At 33.6% G+C, this 26,080-nt stretch overlaps 1 protein-coding gene and 1 long non-coding RNA gene across 8 annotated transcripts; one reads left to right on the forward strand and one right to left on the reverse strand.

Annotated features, from left to right (window-relative positions):
- Positions 1-1,050: 1,050 nt before the first annotated feature.
- Positions 1,051-15,854, reverse strand: LOC114284126 (uncharacterized). Of its 7 annotated transcripts, none has more exons than XR_014357326.1 (10): positions 15,699-15,854; positions 15,441-15,589; positions 12,407-12,500; positions 9,326-9,391; positions 9,067-9,223; positions 8,876-8,982; positions 8,731-8,791; positions 8,556-8,651; positions 8,387-8,477; positions 1,051-1,253 (listed from the first exon to the last, which is right to left on the reverse strand). It is a non-coding gene; the product is annotated as an uncharacterized LOC114284126 (long non-coding RNA). The 7 variants fall into 7 exon arrangements; XR_014357324.1 differs by having other exon boundaries at positions 9,127-9,223; positions 15,695-15,854; XR_014357323.1 differs by having other exon boundaries at positions 15,695-15,854.
- A 7,687-nt stretch (positions 15,855-23,541) lies between these two features.
- Positions 23,542-25,408, forward strand: LOC145812852 (FCS-Like Zinc finger 10-like). The gene is made up of 3 exons (XM_082908080.1): positions 23,542-23,555; positions 24,221-25,045; positions 25,252-25,408. Exons 1-3 carry the CDS (start codon positions 23,542-23,544, stop codon positions 25,406-25,408), a joined length of 996 nt encoding a protein of 331 aa, XP_082764206.1.
- The last annotated feature ends 672 nt before the right edge of the window (positions 25,409-26,080 follow it).

Consider the following 26,080-nt stretch of genomic DNA (forward strand, 5'->3'; position numbering starts at 1 on the left):
GTGTAGGACATAAGGGTTTCCTCGAATAGGGTCTGTACTCAAACCACTGTGGTCTATGATAACACAACTAGAATAGGGTATGTATTAAGGTATCTGTAAAACTGATTAATTAAAAAGAACAATGAATCGATTATTTAGAAGTAACTCATCAGTCAGTTCTAGGTCAATAACAACTTTGCCCTCAATACCTAATCAAGGATTCGTAATAAATGAAGAAGATGTTGAAATACAAAATGATAAAATTGATGCAGGATGGAATATACCTAAACTATCGATTAAAAAAATTTATAAAGCTACTTTTATACATAATGTTTTTAAAGTAACTTTACATGTTAAAACAATTGAACAAGTTTATGCTTTAGAAAAACCTAGAGGAACCTGCAGATTATTTGATGCTAAGTTAATTAAAAGACATTTAAATAATGGTTACAATTTTATGCATATTGGTTTAATTCAAGTTGGTGTTAATCCATTAACTATAGTAGGAAAAAATACTTCTGTTTTATTATGCTTAAGAGATGCTCGCTTTCTTAATTACAATGATAGTTTAATGGGTATGATGGAAACTGGTCTTCATAAAGGTCCAGTACATTTTAATTGTTTTCCTGATTTTACACTCAGTTTACGTGATCCACATATTTTAGATGCAATAACATTAAACATTCAATTACATGTTTCATTTACTAACATGAAAGACAAAGTTTATAATATTACTTTAATATATCGTGTTCATTATAAATGCATGCAAACTAATTTAAATGTTCATGCTTTACACAAGAGTTCTAAAGATCAAACTCTATTAATCCAAAGCAATAATAATCATGAATCCAACATTAATGTTCCTCAAATGATTGGATGGAAAAATATCGACTTACCTGATGAATGGGTTACTGTCAATGAAAATTACAAACATAATCAACAACAATCCTCAATTCAAGATATCCAAGATATTTAACAATAGAATGATGGTTCTGTCCGAATTAAATTTAATCGTAGTCAAACTTCTTGACATAGTACATCTAGTGTTCCGACTGAAATTGAAACTGAAGATGAAATATTTAATACTCCATTATTTTGTAAAAATAGTCAAATCCATCTAGGCCAGCCTTCCACTAATAAATTAAAAGGCATTGATAATACTATTTCCTCTCAAATTAGTAAACTTGTTTATTCTACACACACACATTTACCTGAAGAAGAAATTGCTTCTAATAATTCTACAACTCAAACTGATTTTGACGAATTTATACCTCCTGTCAATCCCCAATCAATGACAATCAAAAAAGATTTTAAACCTAATATAGACAAATTACTTATTGAATTTAAATCTCCTAAAAATAAAATAATCAGACATGCTTACTATGCTAAATATAATTCTGCTCAAATGTCCCAAACTACTAGACAATGGTATGATTTTATGATTGAATATGGTTTTGAATTACCTCTATTAGAATATGTTGACAAATATTATAAAAAGATTAATACAATCACAAAACATAAATGGAAAACTTCTGACACTACTTCTGTTAGTTCTAGTCATCCTCCTTTGGAGAAAATCCTTCTTACCCAACAAGGTTCTGAAATCCCTGCTTCACCTTTCAAATTACCTGGTAATGATAATGAAATTAAAAAGGTTATTGAACAAAATAATTATACTAATCAATGTTTAAACACAATTGGTAAACAATTAGACAAGATAGAAACCACTTTAGATTCTGTTCAAAACATATCCACTAAACAACCTTTAGAACCACCTTTACTTAATCTGCCTAGTAATCGTTCCAAACGAACTAGTTTAGTTACCAATGATAATTCTACTGTCAAAGCTAAAAATTATTTGCTAAACTATCTACTTCTGATAATGCTTCACCCTCTAAAGATAAAGGTCTTACTGTTTTAAATCAACAACCTAGTACTGCAATTGTTTCTACCCAATCTGAAACTGAAACCACTGATAATGAAATAAGTCAATTAGCTCAACAATTCCAATCTTTTAACCTTGATAAAATTCATTATCCAAAAGTTAATCCTCAAACTACCAAAAATTGGTATTCTCGACCTACTCCTCCTGACCTCCAATTTGAAGAAACTAATCTTAATAATCAATTTTCTATTTCTGCTAAACGATTATACGAATGGAATATTGATGGTCTTAGTGAAGATCAAATCTTCCAAAAATTAAATCATTTATCTATGGTTTCCAATAGTTATCTCTCTAATTATCCTCAATATTTTCAACCTGAAATTGTTACTTTAATTACTTCTGGTTTTACTGGTATGCTCAAATCTTGGTGGGAAAAATATTTAACTGAAGATCAAAGAGAATCCATAATTTATGCTAATCAAACTGATGATAATGGTTTGCCTATCTTTGATGAAAATATCGGATGTTGCCACCCTGATGGTATTAATGCATTAATCTACACAATTGCTCGACATTTTATCGGAACTCCTACTAATATCTATTCTCGCATACATGATCAACTTAGTAATCTTACCCGTCCAACCTTAAGTGATTTTATATGGTATAAAGATGTCTTTACCTCTAGAGTTATGTTAAGAGAAGACTGTACTAAATCATTTTGGAAAGAAAAATTTATTAATAGATTACCTAGTTTGTTTGCACACAAAATTCGAGATATTCTTAGTCAACCTACTGGTGTTATTGAATATGATAATTTAACCTATGGAGATATAATTAGTACTATTCAAAAAGAAGGATTAAAAATGTATATTGATCTTAAACTTAGTCAAAAAGTCATTAAAGATAAACACAAAGCTAAATATGAATTAGGAAATTTCTGTGAACAATATGGTTTACCTCCTGTCGCACCTTCTTGTAGGAAATCACCTAAATATTCTAAGAATAAATATAAATCCAAATATTCTAATAAATTCAAAAAGAATTATTCACCTGCCAAATCTAATGATAAATTTTATACTAAACCCAAAAGAAATATCACAAAAAATCACATCCAAAATCTAAATCTAATAAAGACATTACTTGTTATAACTGTGGTCAAAAAGTTCATTATTCTAATAAATGTAAAGAAAAATAAAAATAAAAAGATAAGGTTAATCAATTACAACTAAATGATGAATCTAAGAATCAAATATTTGAAATCTTCCAATTAAATCAATCTGTTAGTAATTCCTCTTTTGATAATCCAGAAACTTCCTCTCATGATACTTCATCCAGTACTGATTCTGATGATAATAACATAACCTTAGGATGTAATGATGTCTGCTATAAACCTGTTAAACAAATTACTGTTCTTACAAAACAAACTCAAGAAGAATCTGCTCTAATTGAATTAATTAGTAAGTTGGATGATCCCAAATTAAAACAAAAAATATATTGGTAAATTAAAATCTTTATTAATTCATTCGGATAATAAACCTAAGTTTGATAAACCTATTATTAGTTTATCTAAGACTCTAGAAAGATTTAAAAATAAACATAAAGAAATTACACTTCAAGATTTACAATCTGAAATCAATCAAATTAAACAAACTATCCGAGACTTGCAACATAAAGATAAAAAATTAGAAGACGAAATTATTACCCTAAAACTTAATCAAAGTTTAGATAATTTCCAACCCAATTTGAATACAACACCTAATGAATCACCACATGAATCTGAACATGATTCTGATCATACTAATCCCGAAAAGCTCTTATTAGACAATCGTTCCCAATCTGATAATCTTGAAGATAAACGATTAAATCTAATTAATAAAATTTATATGCAAAAATGGTATTCCAAAATTACAATTTCTATTAATGACTTTAAATTACAATTAATTGCTTTAATTGATACTGGTGCTGATTTAAATTGCATTCAAGAAGGCTTACTTCCTACTAAATATTATGAAAAATATCATGAGAAATTAACCTCTGCTAATGGTAGTAGAATGCATATTAAATATAAATTACTTAAAGTTCATATTTGTCAAAATGATATTTGTTTCAAAACCTCATTTGTTTTAGTTAAAAATATGACTGATAAAATCATTTTAGGTACACCATTTATGTATTTGCTATATCCATTTACCACATCCAGTGAAGGAATAACTACTCAGGTTTTAGGCCAACCTGTTACATTTAAATTTTTATCTCCACCTGAAATGCTAGAATCAAATCAATTAAAAGATTGTTCTATTTCTCATACTATTAACCGATTAACTCGACATTTAAATTTTCTTAAAGCAGAAATTAATTATAAACGAATCGACCAACAATTAATTGATCCAGTTTTTGTTTCTCAAATTAATGATTTTAAATTAAAATTAGAATCAACTATTTGTTCAACTTTACCTACTGCATTTTGGCATAGGAAAAAACATGTAGTAACTTTACCATATATTAAGAATTTTGATGAACGACAAATTCCTACTAAATCTAGACCTATTCAAATGAATCATGAATTACTTGAAATGTGTAAAAAAGAAATAAATGAATTATTGAAAAATCAAATCATTAGTCCAAGTAAATCACCTTGGTCTTGTCCAGCTTTCTATGTCAATAAAAATGCTGAATGAGAACGAGGTGTCCCTCGCCTAGTTATCAACTATAAACCATTAAATGCTGTTTTAGAATGGATTCGATATCCTATTCCTAATAAAAAAGATTTGATTAAAAGATTTAGTCAAGCTGTTATTTTTAGTAAATTTGATTTAAAAAGTGATTTTTGGCAAATTTAAATTCATCCTAAAGATAGATACAAAACTGCTTTTAATACACCCTTTGGTCAATATGAATGGAATGTCATGCCTTTTGGATTAAAAAATGCTCCCAGTGAATTTCAAAATATAGTGAATGACATATTCAACCCATTTAGTCATTTTTCTATTGTCTATATTGATGACATCTTGATTTTCTCCAAATCAATTCATGACCATTGGAAACATTTAACTGCATTCTTTTATACAATTAAAAGTCATGGTTTAGTTATATCTGCTCCTAAGATCAAATTGTTTCAAACTAAAGTCAGATTTTTAAGTTATGATATTCACCACAATACTATTCTCCCTATTAGTCGCTCTATTGAATTTGCGTCTAAATTTCCTGATGAGATTCTTGATAAAACCCAATTACAACGGTTTTTAGGATCACTCAATTACATTGCTAAATTCTATAAAGACCTTAGGAAAGTCTGTCAACCTCTGTTTGATAGGTTAAAGGATAATCCTCCTCCTTGGTCTTCTGTTCATACTGCTATTGTTAAACAAGTCAAACACTATGTTAAGTCTCTTCCTTGTCTTGGATTCCTACTGAAAATTCATTCAAAATTATTCAAACTGATACTTCTGATATTGGTTATGGTGGCATTCTTCTCCAGAAAGTCACTCCTCAATCTTCTGAACAAATTGTTCGTTATCATTCTAGTGTCTGGAATAAAGCACAATTAAATTATAATATTATTAAAAAAGAGATTTTATCTACTGTTTTATGTATTCAAAAATTTCAAGATGATATTTTAAATAAAATTTTTTTACTTCGTGTTGATTGTAAATCCGCTAAATATGTTTTGGAAAAAGATGTTCAAAATCTTGCTAGTAAGCAAATTTTTGCCCATTGGCAATCTATTTTAAGTATTTTTAATTTTGATATTACTTATATCCCTGGTTGCCACAATTCCCTTCCTGATTTTCTTACCCGGGAATTTTTACAGGGGTGTAAGGGATGAGTGCTACTCCACAAATTGCCAACCATAAATCCCGAATTACCTATTTCAAATCCCTGATTAAACAATTATCCTACCGAATTCACCGCCTCAAATTAGCCAGACCAACTACCAAAAGAGCCCAATATATCAATTACCACCAGATCCACGCTCGTCGCAATTTACTTGCTCATAATTACAATTGTTTAAATCATCATCAGAATTATTTAGATCTTCTTTCTGGTTACTAATCATTATTTCTTGCTTAACAGATGTCTCGTCCAAGGCCTCCCTCCAAGGCTTTGGTCCCTTTGGTCTCATCTTCTAGTAAACCTAATCAACTTCTTGTTCCTTCTCTTTCGGAGTCAGTTACCCAATCTCACCCTCTTGAAATGGTTAACCGTTACCAAGTCCTTGGTAACATTTATCGACCCAATTACTCATCTACTTTGGCCTCAGACCCTTTTGCTTCCTCCAGCCAAACAGTTTTAGTTACTCCATTTCTTGCTAACCTAGTTCGATCATCTCGATCTGATTATACCAAATCACACACCACTAATTTGTTCTACAAAGAACCTAGTCACCCCAAAGGCCAAATTATTCATGAAATTGCTAAATCCTATTTTGGCTCTGGATGCCATTTCATCCTTTCACATCCAGAGAAAACACTCACCTATTACAAAGATATTTTGATCCATCACCAATCAGTTTTGATCAAACCCATTTATGATCGAACCTATGCTAGCAAGGTTCTGTATCATTCTATTTACATTCATAACATTGTTTCCTTAACTGAGTGGGGTCCTCCTTATCAGTTTCGTGATTTACCTGGTCACTCTATTCAATACAATTACCATGATTACATTGATGCTTGGTTCAAGACTCCTGGTTCATTTCTTTTGATAAAAAATTCAAGTCTAAATTACTTTCCTGGTTTCTGCGATGGTGGACCCATTATGGCGCTATTTCAGATATCCTTCCTGGTGATCTTATTGAGCTAATTAATCATTTTGCTTCTGTTTACCCATTCACTGCTCATCAGAGAACATTTCCATTTTTGTTAATTTTTATATCCAAATACAAAATTCCTTGGATATTTAAATGACATTATGGAATTGATGATAATATAATCATTCGACAACACTCAGTCAAATGGTGGGCTAAATTCAATGTGCCTCGCATATTTGAAATTGTTCAAGAAGAATTTCCCATTGATCAATATGCTTCTACCCCTGCCATTGCTAAAAACTCAGCAGAACCCAACTTCTGCAATCAGCCAAGGAAGTCAGCCCAGTCTTCCTCCAATCAACCTTGGAAGCCCCTCATCTAGTGGTTCCAAGCCCACAACTGATAAATCAAAATCCAAGGCTAAGTCCAAGGCTCCTACAGTACCAGCTTAGCCCAGGACTCAACCAAAGCCCAAATCAAAATCCAAATCCAAGGCTCAGTCAAAGCCCATATCACCTCCTGCTTAGCCCAAAGTCAAATCCAAAAGCAAATCCAAATTATCCAAGGATGAAGTACTCCAATTAGTTCAAAAAATCATGGATCAAGGTGAAGCCCAGTCAACCAGTTCAGACAATTTAGAAGACAGTTCAGACCAGTCACAATCTTCTGAAGGTTCAACTACTCAACCCATCTCATATGGAAGATCTGAGTTTTAAGATGCTCAGGACCCATATGCCTGATCAACATAGGATTCCCTATAAATACAAATTAGCTTCAATCAATACTCTTTTGAGAAAAGCTGCCAATTTGTATTGATTCCTTTATTCACTTGTTCTACCGAAAGTGATGAATAGTAAAAGTTACTGTTCACTTTTACTGTTCACTCAATCAACTTTTGTTGAAGCTGCTCAACTGATCAATCAATCAGCCGAAAGCAACCGACAGCATCTGTTTTGCCTCATATGCTGGCAGCTGCCTTCCTCAGTCACATGCTGCTCTACTTTTCTTTTTTATATATTGTAATCAATTTTAGTCATTCAGGCATTCTTCAAATTTTCTTTCCCTTCAACTGTTGTAAGAAAAACCAAAGTGCTCTGAGTGAGAATTAATCATCTCTGTTTGTAACCCAATTAAGATCCTTGCAGTTGCTACGATTGTAATTGTAAGTTATTTTTTGTATTTTAATTAAAATTTTTATATTAAATGATTTTGGTTAATTAGTGCATTCCAATTCTGTTGTTCAATTTTAGTCAAATTTGATTTCGTAATCCATGTTCTTCATCTACTTGCAGTTCTTGTTATTATGTTTTAAATTTTTATCTATGCGTATCTATCAAAAAATATAACTTATAGTGTACCCAAATATTTTCCATATACACCCATTCAAAAATATAACTACTAGTCTATCGAAATATTTTCCATACACATTTATCCAAAAATATATAATCCTTCCAAAAATACTTATAGTGCTAATTAGTCCTGTATAATTTAGCTTCGTGCACAAGTTCATCCATTTGTACCAAAGAAAAAGAAAAAGAAAAAGAAAAAGAAAAAGAAAAAGAATGTCAAGAATTGAGCAATTATAACTTTTATTTGAGATGAAAGCCATAAACTAAATGAAAGTATTAACATGCTCAAAAATTTAATCAGATCAATTAATCCATAACATAGAAGCTAAATAGAAACCATTAATAGCAATGAAACACAAAAGACATTAATCAAGTTAAATAAAAGCTAAATCGTTTCACTTTTCCCTTTTTTTTTATACTTACAGATAGAAGATAATCACATGTTTTCTAGGACGAAGTTGATCCACTCCACATGCAATGGTACGGATTCCATGTAAGTCGTCTTCCCATTGAACTACAAGAGATCATTAAGAACCAACAACTAAAGGTCATTCATAAATAATTAGTAAACAAGTATTAGAATTGATCTTACATTTGTTTTGGTTAGGATGCCTTGATCTCTAATAAGGTGTTTTATGTACCTCATTACACAAAATCCACATTCCACGCGTGTCAATTGTTGTGGGCACTACATACAAATAATTAATGTGATTTTTACTAGAAAACTACATATGACAATTATACTCAAGATGAATCATCATCATTACCTCAACAACTTTCCAAGTTGGCTTTCTATTCATCCCTTTAGTTGTTCCATAAATCTGAAGACTACTTTATAAGGAGAACAAAGATTATTACATTGTCATTAGAATAGCTCTATTGCAAAGAAATGTACAAAAGCAATAAACTTACGTGTTTATTACAATTTTCAAATTGAGTCGATTTGACCATGACAAAATGAATCAAGATAGTACACTATCATCAACGATAGATCAATGAGTACTAATACCCAATGGTACCTAAAATTAAACAAACCGCAAGTATGTGAGCTCAACAAGTAATTATTTTTCAAACACATGAAATAAATAGCACTAAGAAATTACCCAATAATATATGGACACTACAACAATTATTTTCAAATTGACGATATTCTTCTGTAATACCAATGTCGGTGCACCAGTAGCAATGTTTTGTTATTATTTGCAATTTGTTAATGGTAAATAGAGGCTTAATTCTTCATGGCTCAATGGTAAATAGAGGCTGCAAAAAACTAATGGAATGTTTTAGACAACAATCGACTCTGCATTGAATAATTAAAGAAATGGAAACAAGGAAAGAAATTTATTTGAGAGAGAGAGAGACCGTGTCCACACTAACTGGTTTCCCATCCTCTGCAAGTTCCTCAACTATGGTTCTAGCTTGATCATCCTGACACAGAGAAACAAAAGTATAGCGATCCCGGGTTTACCCTTGTTGTACAGTGATCCGGACATGTGTCCGTGGATGTTGGTTGTTGTTTATTATCGTGTTTGCATCCTTTGTACTTTGTATATTGAGTTATGGGATGTGTTGGGCAGGTTTGTTTCAGGTTGGTTGTGTTTGGGAGCCTGGTGTTGCTGCCCAGATTTTTGGTCCTTCGCTCGAGCGAGGAGTTGTCGCTCGAGCGAGAGTTGTGTTGCGTCTGGTTCTGGACCTGAGAGTTCCATTTCTTGGCTCGAGCGAGCTTCCTTCGCTCGAGCGGTCTGGATTTTTCTTCGCTCGATCGAGAACTTCTTGGCTCGAGCGAGAGTTTTCTGTGTTTGGTCGCTCGAGCGACCAAGTCTTCGCTCGAGCGAGCGTGTTTTATATCAGCGGACAGCAGCGTCTTAAACATCACTTTTTCAGTCCCTTTCTTTGATTAAACCCTAAATCCGACACCCTCTCTCTCTAAACTTGCACTCTCTCTAAGATTTAATCTCCCTAGGGTGTGAATCTAGCCTAGGGCCTTTGTTAAAAAGATAGAGGGCGTTGAGAGCTTCGATTTAATCTGAAAAAGTTTGGATTTGGAGCAAGTTGATCTTCGAGTCTTCATCTCCTTTGTGGCTGAAACTTCGAGGTAGGGATATCCTACTCCTCTCTATGGGTTTTGTCTTTAAATTTTGGTATTTTGAGATGTTGGGCTTGGTTTGGTAATTTTGTGAAAGTTTGGGGCTTTTGTGTAATTTTACAAAAGTTGGGGTTTTATTCATAATAAACCTGAATGCATGTTTGGCATAGAGAAATTGAATGAATGTTAAATCATTGATGAAAATGGGACCTAAGGGTTGAAATGGTAATTATGGATAATGGCCTAATTACATTGTTTAATTAATTGGGATAATTAATTGGGAGAAATGAGGAAATGAAATGTTGATTGAATATCCATTTGTGCATTTATTTTCTGTTTAGAAATAACTGCTTTGGGCTATCGGTGGAGGATAGTCGTGATTGTTGTAGACAATGCATGATGATTAGGCAAACTGAAACTAATCAATGAAATGTGTCATGGAACTTGACGGTTGATAGAATACATTAATTGTATGTATTGGGTGATTGTATATAGAACCAATGTGTTTATATACGTTATGTGTAGAGGAGGAGATAGGGGATGTACTCCGCGGTTTAGGGGAAGATAGGGGATGTACCTCTAAACCGGATAGTGTTGGGAGAAGATAGGGGATGAACTCCGTAGACACAGCTCATATGCTTGTCTAGAGAAGTGTGGATACAGCTTATATGCTTATCTGTGAATGTGGGATATTGTTGTTATACATATCTGTTGAGAATGTGGATATAGCTTTTATGCTTATCTGAATGTGAGATATAGTTTTTATACATATCTGTGGAAATAATGATAGAGCTAGCATGCTTATCTGTTGAAAAAGGGAAAAATGAAAGGTAACTTAGACTCATAAGTTGTATGACATAAATGTATAATTTATGTGAATGTTTCAGTGTTGACCATCTATCAATTGCTAATATTTTAGTCATTGTCCATGGTTGGTTTAGTGTATTTCTACTGGGCTGTGGCTCACCTTATATGGGAATATCATTTTCAGGTGCAGGAAGCATGCCACCTCCAAGGACATAGCTGGGAGGCTATTGGCGGACATACTTTTGTCGCTTAACTTTTGATGTATTACATGTAACTTCAAGCCTAGGGCTTAATGTGTAAACGAGTTAGTACTCTTTGTTGTAACCAAGTGTTAACTTGGAAAGCTGTAAGCCCGTAGGGCATTTTGTTTTTGATGTTAACATGTAATACTTATGTAATGGAACTCTAATGAATAAAAGAATGTGATTAGTTTATATGTAAATGCATGTCTTATCTGATGGGTTTATTGTTGTTATTTTGAGGGCGTTACAAAAAGGGAATTTTTATTTAATATCAAGGCATCCATATACCATGAATTAAAAAGTGAGTTTGTTAGCAAATTTTTGTGTGAAGTAGCCAATCTACAGAATCTACAACCAAGCTTTCACAGCTAAAAATTATTACTCAAAAGTGATAATTTTACCTTTCTTTCTATCTCATTTATGCAGCGTTTCAAAATTCAAAATCGATATTCTATCTCATTTTACCTTTCTTTCTATCTCATTTGACCTTTTTTTCTTCTTCAATATTTAGTTCTTGTTGTGATTTGGTACCTAAATTAGATGGTTCAAAGAAAATGTTCAAGGTTTAGGGATAATTTCATGGATCATCTTCTGATGAGTGGTCTGTTGCCCCAAGGTGGGAAGTGTGATATGATTGGCTAATGTTGTCCTTGTGAACAAAGCTTTCTTTGGAGTTTGTTGGTCGAAATTGTTTGTGATCTTAACAAGAATAATGGTATCTGATGCAGCCTCTGGGATATATAGCAGTTCTTGGAAAGCCATGTTATAGCAACTAGTAGCTAATTATGTGTCACATTATTGTAGCGAGGTCTAGTGTCTGTTTCTTGGAGGGATTTATACCAGTTCTTGTTTTCTTTTTCTTTTTATGATACTTGTTTCTTGGACCTCCAAATGGTTGTGGGTCCCTAATTTTTATTCATAGATAAAATCTGGTGTGTTTTTTGGATTTATAGGCTCTTAAAATGATTTTAATTTTTATTAGGATTAGAGTGAAGGATGTGCAGGGTGGAAAGCCCTTTGTATATGTGTTTAGGCTTTTTCACCCTGCTAATTGTGTGGAGATGTGTACACAAAAGTCTTGTTTTATGATTCCCGCTCACTTCCCTCTATGACTGCACTCTCTGTTCATTGTATAGTAGGGGTTTTGTATTGAAGGATGTTTGGGGCTGTAATCCACTCCACACACATCGAGTATGGATTCCATGTAAGTCGTTTTCCTATTGAACTACAAGAGGTCATTAAGAACCAACGACTAAATGAAAGGTCATTCATAAATAATTAGTAAACAACTATTAGAATTGATCTTACATTTGTCTTGGTTAGGATGCTTTGATCTCGAATAAGGTCTTTCATGTACCTCATTACATAATCCACATTCCACACCTGTCGGTTGTTGTGGGCACTACATACAAATAATGTGATTTTTATTAGAAAGCTACATATAACAATTATACTCAAGATGAATCATCATCATTACTTGAACAACTTTCCAAGTTGGCTTTCTATTCATCCCTTTAGTTGTTCCATAAATTTAAAGACTATTTATAAAGAGAACAAAGATTAGTACATTTTTGTCTGCATAGACATGGTTAGTAATACCATTTATATCTGTTATTCATTGGTTATATCCCCATGGTGCTATAAAGAATATTGGATGTGCAAGGCTAATTATAAAGGACACTATAAGTCTCTTAAAAATTGAAAAATAATAATTAAAAAAGTATGAAAGCAATCGAACTAGCTAGTTCGATATGATATATCCATTTATCAAAAAAGATTAAAGCAATTTAACAGGATCTGTATTTTGTATTTTATTACAACCCAAATAAATTAGTTATAAACAAATGAAAATAAAACAAATAGAACATTAAGATTTGGATTGTATGCCTCAAAACACCATAATCGATCAAAGATTTATGTACCCACACAAATTTTTTAAAAATGCAAATAACAGAGTGATCACTCAAGAAAAGGATATATCTTTCAGTTGGGTTTGCATAAAACACAAATATATAAGAATTTTAGGCTAGGAAACACAACAAAACAATGATCAATATATTTGCTATGCAAGGAAAACATAAAATCCCAAAACTAGACTAGCCACAAAGCCAACATCTGTTAAAATATATATATATATATATATATATATCACCAAGATCTATAACCTCAGTCCTTAGATCATCCAAGCAAGAAATTCCCAACAAACACACACACACACACACACACACATGCACATTATATTTATGCAAGACATGAAACCAAAAGAATTGAATAACCCAGAAGTCAGCAAGATCGGATTAAGAAAATGCATATTGCGCTTAGCAATAGCCAATAGTGTCAAATTTCATAATTACATCTAAAAATTTGATTGTAGGAATGCTAGATTCTAATTAGCAAGTTGATCAAGTCGACCTGTTTGATGATCATGGTTTGACAGTTTCCTCTCTTGTTTCTATTGACTGCAATGAAGACAGAGGTATAAACTTCTGGTTTTGGAGTTGTTATTCCATTTCCTGAGCTTGTTAACTTTATACAACACAAATGAGAAAGTTAGCTTTTTACATTGTTTCATGTTTTATATTGTGTTTACTTCACTGTTGTATAGGCAATGGTCCTGCTTTTTTGGACAAGTCTTTCAGGGAGGATAAATATGTAGCAAAGGAGAAGGTTGTAGGTGGCATGGTGGATAATCTTTCAATTGACGCTACAGATGGCTCCAATGTTGGAGAAAATGTTTTTAGTGAACGAAAATTTTCTAACACGCAACTGGTGGCCAAGAAGAGGTGCTGGAGGAAGATGCCTTTGTGAGTGGCGTTGGTGGTTTGGCATTAAACAATCCTTTATGTGGAAGTGAAGTGAAACTAAGAGCATGGCCGAGGAGGTTGATCAAGCGCATGGTTCATTACATTACGTAATGTCATGGTCCAGTGTGCTGGTGAGTATGGAGAACAACAAAACTTCTGCCACGCTTCTACATTAAAACATGCAATAAATGAGGATTGTGCTGCTTATCACAGTTAGTTCCTACTTCTTTACACATATAAGGTTTTTAACTAGTATTGGATTTTATTATTATTCTTCTTTATTCTTTTCATCATTCTCTTTGATTTAATTCTATGGGCTGTATCTTCACAGCTAATGATTTTATTTTTTTCCAGGGACAATAGATTATGTAGCCTCACAACATAGTTTTGATTTCAGCATTTCAGATATCAATCTGTTTTTAGGAGATGAAGTTATGAAATCAACTTCAGATTTCAGCATTTCAGATATCAATCTGTTTTTAGGAGATGAAGTTATGAAATCAAGTTCAGAAATCTCAGAAACTAATTTTACATGCGAGGATAATGCTGTTACCGGTGTGACGAAAGGAAATGAACCACATAGTAGTTTTGTTTCAGATGAGTCAATCTATGAAATTGATGAAGTTTTGATGAAGGAAAAAGATTGTGGTCAAGAAGTCCAGTGATTGCAAATATTCTGAGAATGAATTAGTTGAGGTTGAGAAATCTAGCATTTGTATAAATGAACCTGCTGACTCAGTTGATCTGAGAGACTAGATGGTTTCAAATCTTCAGAAGAAGGTAGTATTACCAAGATGTTGGTTGGAGGTCACAGAAGTGAAGTTGAAATCAAATTCAATGATTGAAGATCAGTCATCTCAATTCACTGAATTAGCTGTTGATGGAGGTATTCAGAGCTTCATTAAGAGCTCTAATCATAGATTTTATCTGTATTTTATTATTGAGCATATTGACATCTATCATCAATGAATGGTTGGTCTTGTTATTTCCTTTTACAGGCACTGCTGCTGCTGAAGACGCTACCGAGATGTGGAGACCAAACTCAGAATCAGTTGAAGTGAAAAACTCACTTACCAAATTGAATTCAACAATTAGAAGGAAGAACGAACAAAGTAGTTTGATTCAAAAAACACCCAAGAAGCCAATCACCACCAAACATCAAGAGAGAGCATTTGGGTAGTACAGCTGTGAGATCAACGACAAGGAGGCATGCTCTTGGGTGCAACTCGTGAATCTTTTTTTTGAGAATCAACGAGTGAAAGAAAGAATTCCGGAGCCCTGTAATTAGTGTGCAGGCATATCTCATGCAAAAGTAATGCAACTTTTTTGGTGGTTTTGACAAATTTTTATGTTGTAATTGTAGATTACTTGTAACAAAATTCCTAAACCCAAGAATTGGGGCCAAAATACCCACTAATCATTAATGATGCCATTTTGGTATTAACAAGACCAGACTAACAAAACAATCTGAAAACCTTACATATGCTGATTGATTTTACAAATGGGTGGGTTTCAACAAAAAATGAAGAAATGTTTACCAGGCAGTGTCGGTAGAGGATTTCTTGACGGCGAGGCGAGACCAAGTGACGACCTTGCCAGAGCTGAGGGGCTTGATTTGGACAGGTGTAACGACGATGTCGATGAGTTGTACGGAGTTACGAAGCTCCTTCTCCCACTGAAATGCTCGCTTTAGAGCAAGAAGAGTATGAGAAAGAGGAGTAAAGGAAATCAAAGAGAAAAAGCGAGACAGAGAGAGATAGACAGAGAAAGACAGACGCTTGAAAAAATATACCTACATAACAGTGGCGAGGCGAAGATGGGCGGCAGCATTGACAGTGGAGAGGCGAGGACGGCGGACGGCTGCGTTGATGGTGAAGAGGTGAAATGAGTGGCACAATTGAGAGGATGGGATCGATTGAGCGCGTTTTTGTGAAATATTATAAGGGTTTGAGTTTGTTTTCCCCTACAACAGTGTTGGTCGGCTATTTGGACTTTGTGCATTTAACAAGCAAAACAACGTCGTTTTGCAATTTGCGACTAAATTGCAATAGTCGCTAAAAGATTTTAGTCTCCTTTCCAATGTTTCACTTTCCTGCCTAAATTTTTTGCGACCAATATTTCAAATTAGTTGCGAAAAATCACTTTTCAACGACTAAATTACTTTAGTCGGTAAAAGTAAGAACTTTTGCCTACCAATTTTTTTCTTAGTAGTCAAATGTGATTTTTTTGGGACCAAAAAATTTTTGGTCGACAAAAGTGGTCGGTAAATGTGTTATTTCTGGTAGTGAGATGAAATAATAGTTTAAGGCTGAAATAGAAAAAAATGTGATAGTTTAAGAGATAAAAGTGAAATTAACTCAAATATAATCACATATATTAATATCAGTAACGACCTTTTTTTTTTAATTTATTTTTTTTAAAAACGATTCCGTTTCATATATTATACAAACAAAATTAAATCACAGTAAAAGGCAATATTGAAATTCAAAATTTCTCATGTTCCACTTATTATTATTATTTTTGATCAGCAAAAAAAGAACTTTATTGATGAAAAAAGCATATACATGCAAAAAATACATCAACAAAGTAGGGGAGAGCAGAAAGCATCATAACTAACTTAACGATCCTAACTAGGTTGGCACCGCAAAGAGAGCACAATCATATGCTAGCTCTCGACCCAGGATTGGTGAGGAACCAATCAAAGACACCCAAAGAGAATGAGATTAACAACCAAAAGCTTACACAACCAAACAAACATAACAGTGTAATATCAGGAGACCAAAACAATAGGCCACTCAACAAACAATATGGAACCTGTCTAGACCACTGCTACCATGAATATCAGCTGAGTAAAGCACTAGCAGTAGAGTAATTTCAGCAGAATAAATATTCCACCAGACTTGCTCCAGATCAAACTACCTCCATTTCTAATACATAACTCCACCTAATACATATACCAGAAAATCAGCCACTAAGCTGCTACATCTCCAGTCTCTTCCAACCAAATACTTCAATTAGTAGGTTGAGCTCTCAACAGCCAAATACTTCAATCAGTAGCAGCAGGACCTTGCTTCATCTTTATCACTAAAGAACTCCACTCCTCACAGCAACAACCAGGAGGTGTCATTTCGACACCAGCATCATTAGTATTACCACTTCCCTGTTAAACAAGTCTGTTGACAGAACACATCAGCCACCATAAGCCATTTAGACACCAGAAAACAGCAGCCATCCACCTGCAGATCACAGCAGCCAACCAACCCATACATCTCAAAAGCATGGCAGCACCTGACTCAGGTTCTCAAATGCATAATAGGAGGGGCATTTGCATTACCACTCCTCAACCTCAGCCCATACAGCCACAACAAAGCAACATACCACCTGTAGGCCAAACAACTCCACCATCTGCAGAACATAGCAGCCATCCACATATCAGCAGCATACACATTAGCAAACAGAGCACCACAACTGCAGACCAGATTCCAACATCATATCCCAATGCTTGCCCCTTTACCCAAACCACTTAAGTCTAAGGACACCTCAAGTTATCTGTTCATACCATAGCAATCTCATATATCAGCAAACCTAACCAAGCCTTTGAGCCCAACACCAAAAGCTTCATCAAAGCATACATCAGCAGTGCATAACAGAACACAGACCAGTAACCTGCAACCAAAACTGGATCCACACAGCAAAATTCAACATCGCACCTACAGCCACCAGCATTCAAACAAAAACCTGCTTGCATCCCTCAGCTGTATTGCTTAATCTGATCCAGATTGTTAATTAATTTCATGGTAGAGTACATAAATCCCTTAGAGGAAGCTTTAACCCACATAACAAATCTGATCTTAATGGTCTCACATAACTCAGACCCACATAGCTGCACTCCATTAAACATACAATCATTTCTTAACTTCTAAATGGACCATAGAGCAATAGAAGGTAAGACTCTCCACAATCTCCTAACCAATTTCTTATAATCCCAACCTATCCACCAATGAAATTTTCAATCAATAGTCCTTGGCACCACCCAAACACACCCTCACCATAGTATTAGGTCAGACCAAACTTGCCAAGAAAATGGACAGTGTAATAGAATATGAGAAGCAGATTCATTTTCATTTTTTCAAAAGGCACATAAGACAGATGCATTACTATTAAGGACACCAATATGTTATAAAAAGTCCCCTGTTTTAACTCTATTCCTCCAAGCCAACCACCCGAAAAATTGGACTTTGGGGAGAATAACATTATTCCACACAAACTTACAAATTTTGAGTTGACGGCCCATACTAGCATCGCATAATCGATAAAGATCAGAAACCTTGAAACTATCACCAAGAGAACCATTCCAAATAGGATAGTCTTCTACATCAACCCTCAGAGAAGGAGCCTCCTGTAAAATTGCAGCCATACTAGCAACCTCCTCATTCTCCCAATCATATAAATCCCTTTGAAAAGATAAGTTCCACTCCTCCGCATTGGATTTTCTTGCTGCATTATAAGATAGTGTACCTTTCTTATCATTTGACAGACTAAAAAGTCTAGGGAACTTTTCTTTAAGACACCTATCACCAACCCACTTATCATACCAAAACTTGATTCTGCACCCATTACCAACCTTTATCCGATACTTTCCCAAAAAGAACTCCACTAAAGGTGGGTTACGACCAGCAGTTGCAAGAACATCACTCCAGATTCTAGAGTGGATAGATGATGAGTGCACTGGTGGCATCCAATTAGCCTCTTCAATCATATACTTGCTACACAACAATCTTCTCCAAAGGGCATTTACTTCACTTCCAAATTTCCACCACCATTTAAGAATCAAACTGTCATTGACATCCTTGATTCTCCTAATCCCCAACCCGCTTTGATTCCTATTTTTTGATACTTCAGCCCACTTCACCAAATGAACCTTCATCTTTAAACCATTCCCTCCCCAGAGGAAAGAAGCTTCCAACCTTTCAATCTCTCTAACCACTCCAAGAGGCATTTTAAACAAAGATAGATAATAAATAGGAAGGCTAGATAAAACAGACTTAATCAAAGTTAATCTACCTGCAAAGGAAAGGAGACTTCGCTTCCACCCGACAGCCTAGATCTTACTTTATCCAAAACTGGCTTCCAAGTAGACTTCCTACTTGGATTAGCACCTAATGGCAGCCTCAAAAATTTAAGCGGTAGGCCATAGACCTTACAATTCAGAATATCTGCGAAAGAGGCCAAAGTATCCTCCTCCACTCCAACTCCACACACAACACTCTTGTGAAAATTAATTATCATGCCAGACAGGATTTCAAAACATCTTAAGATCCTCTTTATGAGTACAATTTGATCCATATCTGCTTCACAAAATAATATGGAATCATCAGCAAATTGAAGATGCGATATCACTACCTCATTTATACCAACTTTTACCCATTTGAGAATACCTTTTTAATTAGCTCTGTTCATTAAAATATTCAGACCTTCAGCCACTATGTTGAATAAAAAAGGATGCAAAGAATCACCTATCTGAGACCTCTCTGTGGTGAAAATTCCTCAGTTAGAGAGCCATTCACTAAAACAGACAACCTTACTGTAGATATACACTCCTTTATCCATGATACCCACTTTGACCCAAAACCAAAATTAGATAACATTGAGAATAAGAATGCCCAATTAACTGAATCATAAACTTTCTCAAAGTCTAGTTTGATAATAACACATCTTCTTTTGGATTTTTTCCATCCACCAACTATTTCATTAGCAATAAAAACACCATCCAATATACTTCGCCCTCCCAAGAAAGCAGATTGTGTTTCACCAATAACAGTAGGAAGAACTCTCTTAAGTCTATTAGCCAGGACCTTAGAAAGAATCTTGTACATACTACCCACCAAACTAATAGGTCGATAATTTGACAGCCCAATGGGGTTATCAGACTTAGGTATAAGAGTGATAAATGAGCTGTTAAATCCATAGGAAAGCTTGCTATAAGCATGAAAATCCTGCAAGAAATGCATAACCTCAGGCTGAACTATCTTCCAGAATTTTTGAAAAAATAACAAATTAAACCAATCAGGGCCTAAAGCTTTATCACCACTACACTCCATAACAGCTGCCTTGACTTCATCTACAAAAAAAACAATAAGTTGTTTATTTAATTTATAACAAACTTTGTTTTTTTTTTTTTATTATTTATTTTTAGATAGCATAACTTTGTTATTATTAATACATAAAGTGAAATATAATTAATGCTGCATTGTATATCAAATAACCAATAAACAAGCCAAATCATACTTTGCTTCCTCCCATTAAAGAAAGATTTTATTTAGATGTAGGAGTATAAGGCTCCTACATCTAAATAAGGCAGCCGGGAGGAAGCAAAGTATGATTTGGCTTGTTTATTGGTTATTTGATATACAATGCAGCATTAATTATATTCACTTTATGTATTAATAATAACAAATTTATGCTATCTAAAAATAAATAATAAAAAAAAAAGTTTGTTATAAATTAAATAAACAACTTATTGCACTCTCTAATAATTAATTCACAAAAGCATATTAACCAGCTTGTAAATAGTTGTAAATAAAACCAGCCAACAAATAGAAGAATATCTTCTTATTTCGAAGTATTTATGTTGAAAGGCTATCACAGTTTACTCACAAGTAGAAGTAAAAAATACACCACATCAACTCCCGTAAATTGTGCTCATATATGCGTGTGTGCAGCCTTATAAATGTGTAAATATTTGAAATATTAATGGTTTAGATGAATTATCTTATTCATGAAAGACTAAAGTGCACAGCATAATTTTTTGGATTATAGTTGTTAAAATCTTTCTTTAGAAATTCCTTAAATAGGAATTACATTAGCAATGGTTTTGAATTTTAAATAAATTGACTAAAATGCTTGATTAGATAGTGATTCACTCAAGCTTAGTGATATATATGCAGCATTTATATAGATAATGACGCATATGATGATGTTAGATGAATAACACAAAGAGATGAATAAAAAAAAGAAAGAAAGACGAATAACACAAAGAAAATGCCAACATTTCTAATGAAAGTTTACTACTTCAAATTCTAAAAAAACACATAATCAATAAGAAATGGAAACCATGCCACGGCTCATGACAATCAAGCAAATGTCATGAGTTGTTCACCTGACTACTAATGTCATCATAGGTATAAAAATTTGATCTCTTATGTTTGTTCATGTATAAATGAAAACTACATTAGTTAATGCTTTTCAATTTATTATCGTTATCAGTCAGTGTATTTGTAAGAACGTATAATTTATTTTGTCATAACTAATCAAATATTGTTGCCTCTATATATTTGACAAAGTAGGAAAGTAAATTAGATCGTTAATGAACTACTCGTGAATTGTTGACAATATACTACGTCAACGATTTTCTTTGATTCCTTATTTTTGGAATCATGTCAATGGCTACACAATCAGGACAACCTTTCCCTTGCCTTCAAAATTCTCTTTATTGAATGAACACAGCATACCTTTCCAAACAAACTGTATAAAGAAATCAATGACATATCGGTGACATTTAACTTTAATTAGTAGAATTTTCAAAAATGATCCAACATAATATTGCAACATAATCAAAGGTACTCGATTATTTTTTTTAAAAAAATCAATGAAAAATTAACTTTAATTATTAAAATTCTCAATTATTGTGGCCCTTGTTGAGGTTAAAAAAATAAATAAATTGTAAGATGTAGCATTTAAGGGTATTTATGTCTCTAGCAAAGTATCAAGGGTTTATGTCATTATGTGTGTGTTTTAGGGTATTTATGTCATTTTAACCTTTGTGCCAATTGGCAATCCTAGCCAGGCCCAGCTCACCTCCCCCAAAATTTTGAGCTGGCGAGGAATTGAACTACTCGGGCCCCCTCTACCCCAACTCGCTTCTAAAAACTTCGACTTTTCGGAACTGATCAATGAGTTCTTTTTGGTACCCTATCAACACAGTTTTGTTTAGTCTTCTTTTTTTATTTTTATTTTTTGTTTTACCAACTTAGATATCCAGTTCACTAAATCTAGTTATCCGAAAATCAATCTCATCGTTCATTAATAGAGCTCATAAATTATTTGTATTTAGAATTCTTGGAACCTGAAAGTGAGCATAAATTATTTATTTTTAAAATTTTTCAAACTTGAAACCTTTGAGCGAGGATACCACTACAGACTCCAAACCTTGACCACAAGGCCATCTCCGTAATTTTGTTTTGTCATTTTTTAATTTACTAGAACTCTTTTAATTCTTAAATATGTATCCAAAATACAATTATATTTTAGTTTTATTTTATAAATCAACTCACACTATCCTATGCAGGAGAAGATTATGGGGGCTCATAGCCCTTGTTTTTGTAAAAACAACAATGATAGAGAATTCTAATTTTGAAACTTTAAAGAGAATTTTAGTAATGTGACAAGGAAAAAAAAAAAAAAAACAGAAACAAAAACAAAAATATAGGCAGACATATTACATCACATGTGGACCTCACTTCTTGTCACATCACTAGAACTCTCTTTAGAGTTTCAAAATTAGAGCTCTCAATCTTTATTAATATGATTTGTTATGACATTTTAAAAATATGTATCTCATTTTATACATAAAATGACCTATAGTATAAAAAAATACATATCTCATTTTTATCCCATCTTGCATTCTCTTTTTATTTTATACAAAAACTTTTTTATGCTATTAGAAATTATTTCCATGGTATTTGAATTTTTTTTTAATATGTAGATATAATTTATATATCATATTGTACATATATATATATATATATATATATACTTATATGTATGGTAAAAAATTTTATTTGTCTTTTGACTTTTCTGATGATGAAATCTTGATTCCGTCTCCTATGGGGTCTAAAGTTTTTCGCATGATGACGTGGATGAATCTTAGAATACTATCAAGCTTAAGTATTGCGATCACAACGGTCGGAAAGTGTATTTAATGTGCTTCAGAGATGCACACAAAATTAAAACCTCTCATTTAATTTAAGAACTCAAAAATAAAAAGTATATTTACACTATGAGGTGTACCATACGTGTGAAGTGGTAATCATGAGAGAGAATCACAGGCCTAACTGTCCTTGGTGTTTTACTGAATTTGAGCAGAAAAAAACAAGAGAGAGAGAGAGTGGGGTGTCTCATGCTACCTTGTGAGAGCAGTCATGCCTATAAGAGCATGCATTGGGGTTACAAGGCCTCACCAGTAAAGCTTTTCAGAGAGAGAGTTGAGAACTAGGTTAGTTTTCTATCTCTTCAAACCATGTTCATCTTGTTTTTGATGAATGCATGGAGGTTTCTTTCATCAAATTCATGCTTCAATGGTTTTTGATCATGATACATTTGAAGAATTTATATATATATATATTCCAATCTGAGTTCTTGTTATGTCTAAAGAAGATTTTGTATCATTTGATTTGTTCACATCTCTCAATTGCTTCACTTTGAGACCATGAAGTTCTTGTTTCTGAATTTGTTGTTTTTGTTTTTGTTTTTTGCTTTTGTGAGGTGATGATGTGTCTTAATTATGAGCCTACAAAGCATCCAAATTGGGGTTTTTTTTGCTTTAAGTTGAATTTACTATGTAGTTTCAGACTCCTTTAAATGGCTGCACTAAGGTTTCTCCCATTTCAGGATATGTGAGTTTCTGGTTATCTTTAATATTTCTATTTTTTATACCTTTTTTTGACTTAGGCCTCGTTTGGGAATAGGCTAATTTAGTAACTTTTTGGCTATTTGACTAAAAAGGTAGGTAAAAAAAACTTGTATGTTTGGGATGACTTTTTGGCTAATTACGAAAAGATGTGCAAAAAGTAGAGAGAAAAGAGAATCTTTGACTTTTTGGTATGGGTTGTTGGCTTTCTGGTTAATTTAGTAACCTTTTAGCTAATTGGCTAAAATAGCCTCTTGCCAAACGAGGCCTTAATTTTCTTTTCCAATTTTGATATATAAAATAAAGCAAGGCTTTCTCTGCATCTACACTCCATTTTCTTGGTAAAATTATAACTATATTATTGATATGTATGCATTGATTGTTTTTGCAGAGCTTCTTAAGTTTACTCTTTTGTTAATTTTCATTAGGACTATTAAAGACTGTATTTGGATCTTCAATTTGTGAAAAAAAATGAAAACAGAAAGAAAAGATTAAAAAAAAAAAGTTTTTTTTTTTCACCTTGTATTTGTCTTTTTGGATACAAATTTCTCTACAAATTCAAAGTACGAAGATAGTTTTAATTTTATATTTTGTTATAATTTTCTTTTTGAATCCATGAATTAATTGCAGCAAGGAGGAGCTAGTTATAGGCAATATGACAACTCATGGTGCTTCAGCTTTAACCTTCACCACCGGTCTGAATTCGAGTGATCTCTCAAACCCCGACAACAACCCCTTTAGGCTCTCAGGATCATCACACCCATACAAGCCTCACTTTCGAATGGATCGCCCTGAGGTAGGTCTACGCATCTTAAATACACTCACTGATCATCACACAACCAAACCATTGTCTGGAGTACTCTTTGAGCCATCGAAGAGCAAGAACATAGTTTTTGGACCACAAGTAAAGAACATGAACATGAACATGTCCTTCGAATGTTCTCCTGGAACCCCTCCAGTCCCTAGAAGTAACATGGTTCCACCACCATTGATCGTTGGTTCCAGTGGAGTTTATGAAGTTGGAGAACCCTCAGGCTCAGTACCTATTAGAGGACTAGTCTCACATTTGGGGGGTTCTTCTTCTTCTTCTTCTTCTTCTTCTTCAACTATTAAACCAATTAGTTTGTTTCCAGTAGTACCCACTGGTCCTAACCATGAGGGTTCCCTCACTTCAAGCCAGGCTAGGGTTTTTATGGATTATAGTAGTACCCTTGTGATTTCTCATCCTCCATTTCCTAAAATGACTCATGATTTTGATGACTGTGTTTTGGGGTGTAATCCCTGCAAGTTCTTGGATTTTCTTGGGTGCGAAAGACCAGTGAGGCAAAGGAATCATCAAGTGGACAACTTCTACAACAGTTCAACCTCTTCTTATCCCTTAAGTCAGTACTTTTTAAGAATGTGTTTCACTTGCAAGAGGCAATTGAAACCAGGGAAGGACATTTACATCTACAGGTTTGTCTTAAAAATCGCTTAAAAGTATTTTGAGAAGCACCCCAAAATGAAATATCCGATGCAAATTGAAACTCGTTGTGATATGGTCTATACCCACAATAAATATGATCCATATATTTCACTTTTGGGGGTACTTTATTTTCTGGGTGTGTAGTATTGCTGTTAGATCTTTGACATTGTGATTTTGATTGATTGATTCCTTGCAGAGGTGAACAATCATTCTGCAGTGAAGAATGCCGCTTTGAGGAGATGTTGGCTGAGAGAATGGCAAAAGCTGCTAATAAGAACAGCAACCCTAAGAGCTATCCCGCTTTAAACCAGAATGGGTCTATTTTCTTCTTGGATAATACGACTCTATCATAGAAGGCACTAATTGCATTCCCAAGGCCTCAATATATGTCCTTGATTGATGATCAGTGCATACATTGAGCTGTTTTGCACATTTTGTTTCGGCTTTCGTGGCAGTTGTGGGTCTTGGGTTGCAACAGCTAGCTACATAAGAGTTTCTTTATGTGTGGGCCTTAAATAAAGTTCAAAACAGTTTGTTAGTTTCTTCAAACTAGAAGTGACCATGGTCGATTGGCTTGTTGGTTTTCTTCATCCTAGATTTCTAACTAAGCTGTGGTTAAAGTGCAAATCTATCTAGTTTGTCAGTGTCCTTTAAGCTTATGTCTTGGTAAGAGTCAGTGTTGTTGGTTTTCTTGAATCTGGTTTATATGTGACTTTAGTCTTTGAATCTAATAAAATGTTGAATTAATAAATGCTATCTTTCCATTTGTTTTGTTTTGTTTGAGTTTTATATGATCTTGTGAGAAAGGATAAATGAAGTGATGGCTGAACTTATTTAATCGCCATACTATAAGTGCAGTTTGGAAGAAATTTAACTTTTATGGGCATTTTATAAATGCCGCTAAAAATGAAAAAAAAGAAAAGAAAAGAAACTCCAAAAATTATGATGATATTTTTGCGAAACACTGACTATGCAGTTGTTGCCTTAAGTTTGCAAATTGCAGCGAGTACATTGAAGTAATCATT

This window comes from Camellia sinensis, chromosome 15 (assembly GCF_055761805.1).
Source record: "Camellia sinensis isolate YWXY chromosome 15, ASM5576180v1, whole genome shotgun sequence".
NCBI lineage: Eukaryota > Viridiplantae > Streptophyta > Magnoliopsida > Ericales > Theaceae > Camellia > Camellia sinensis.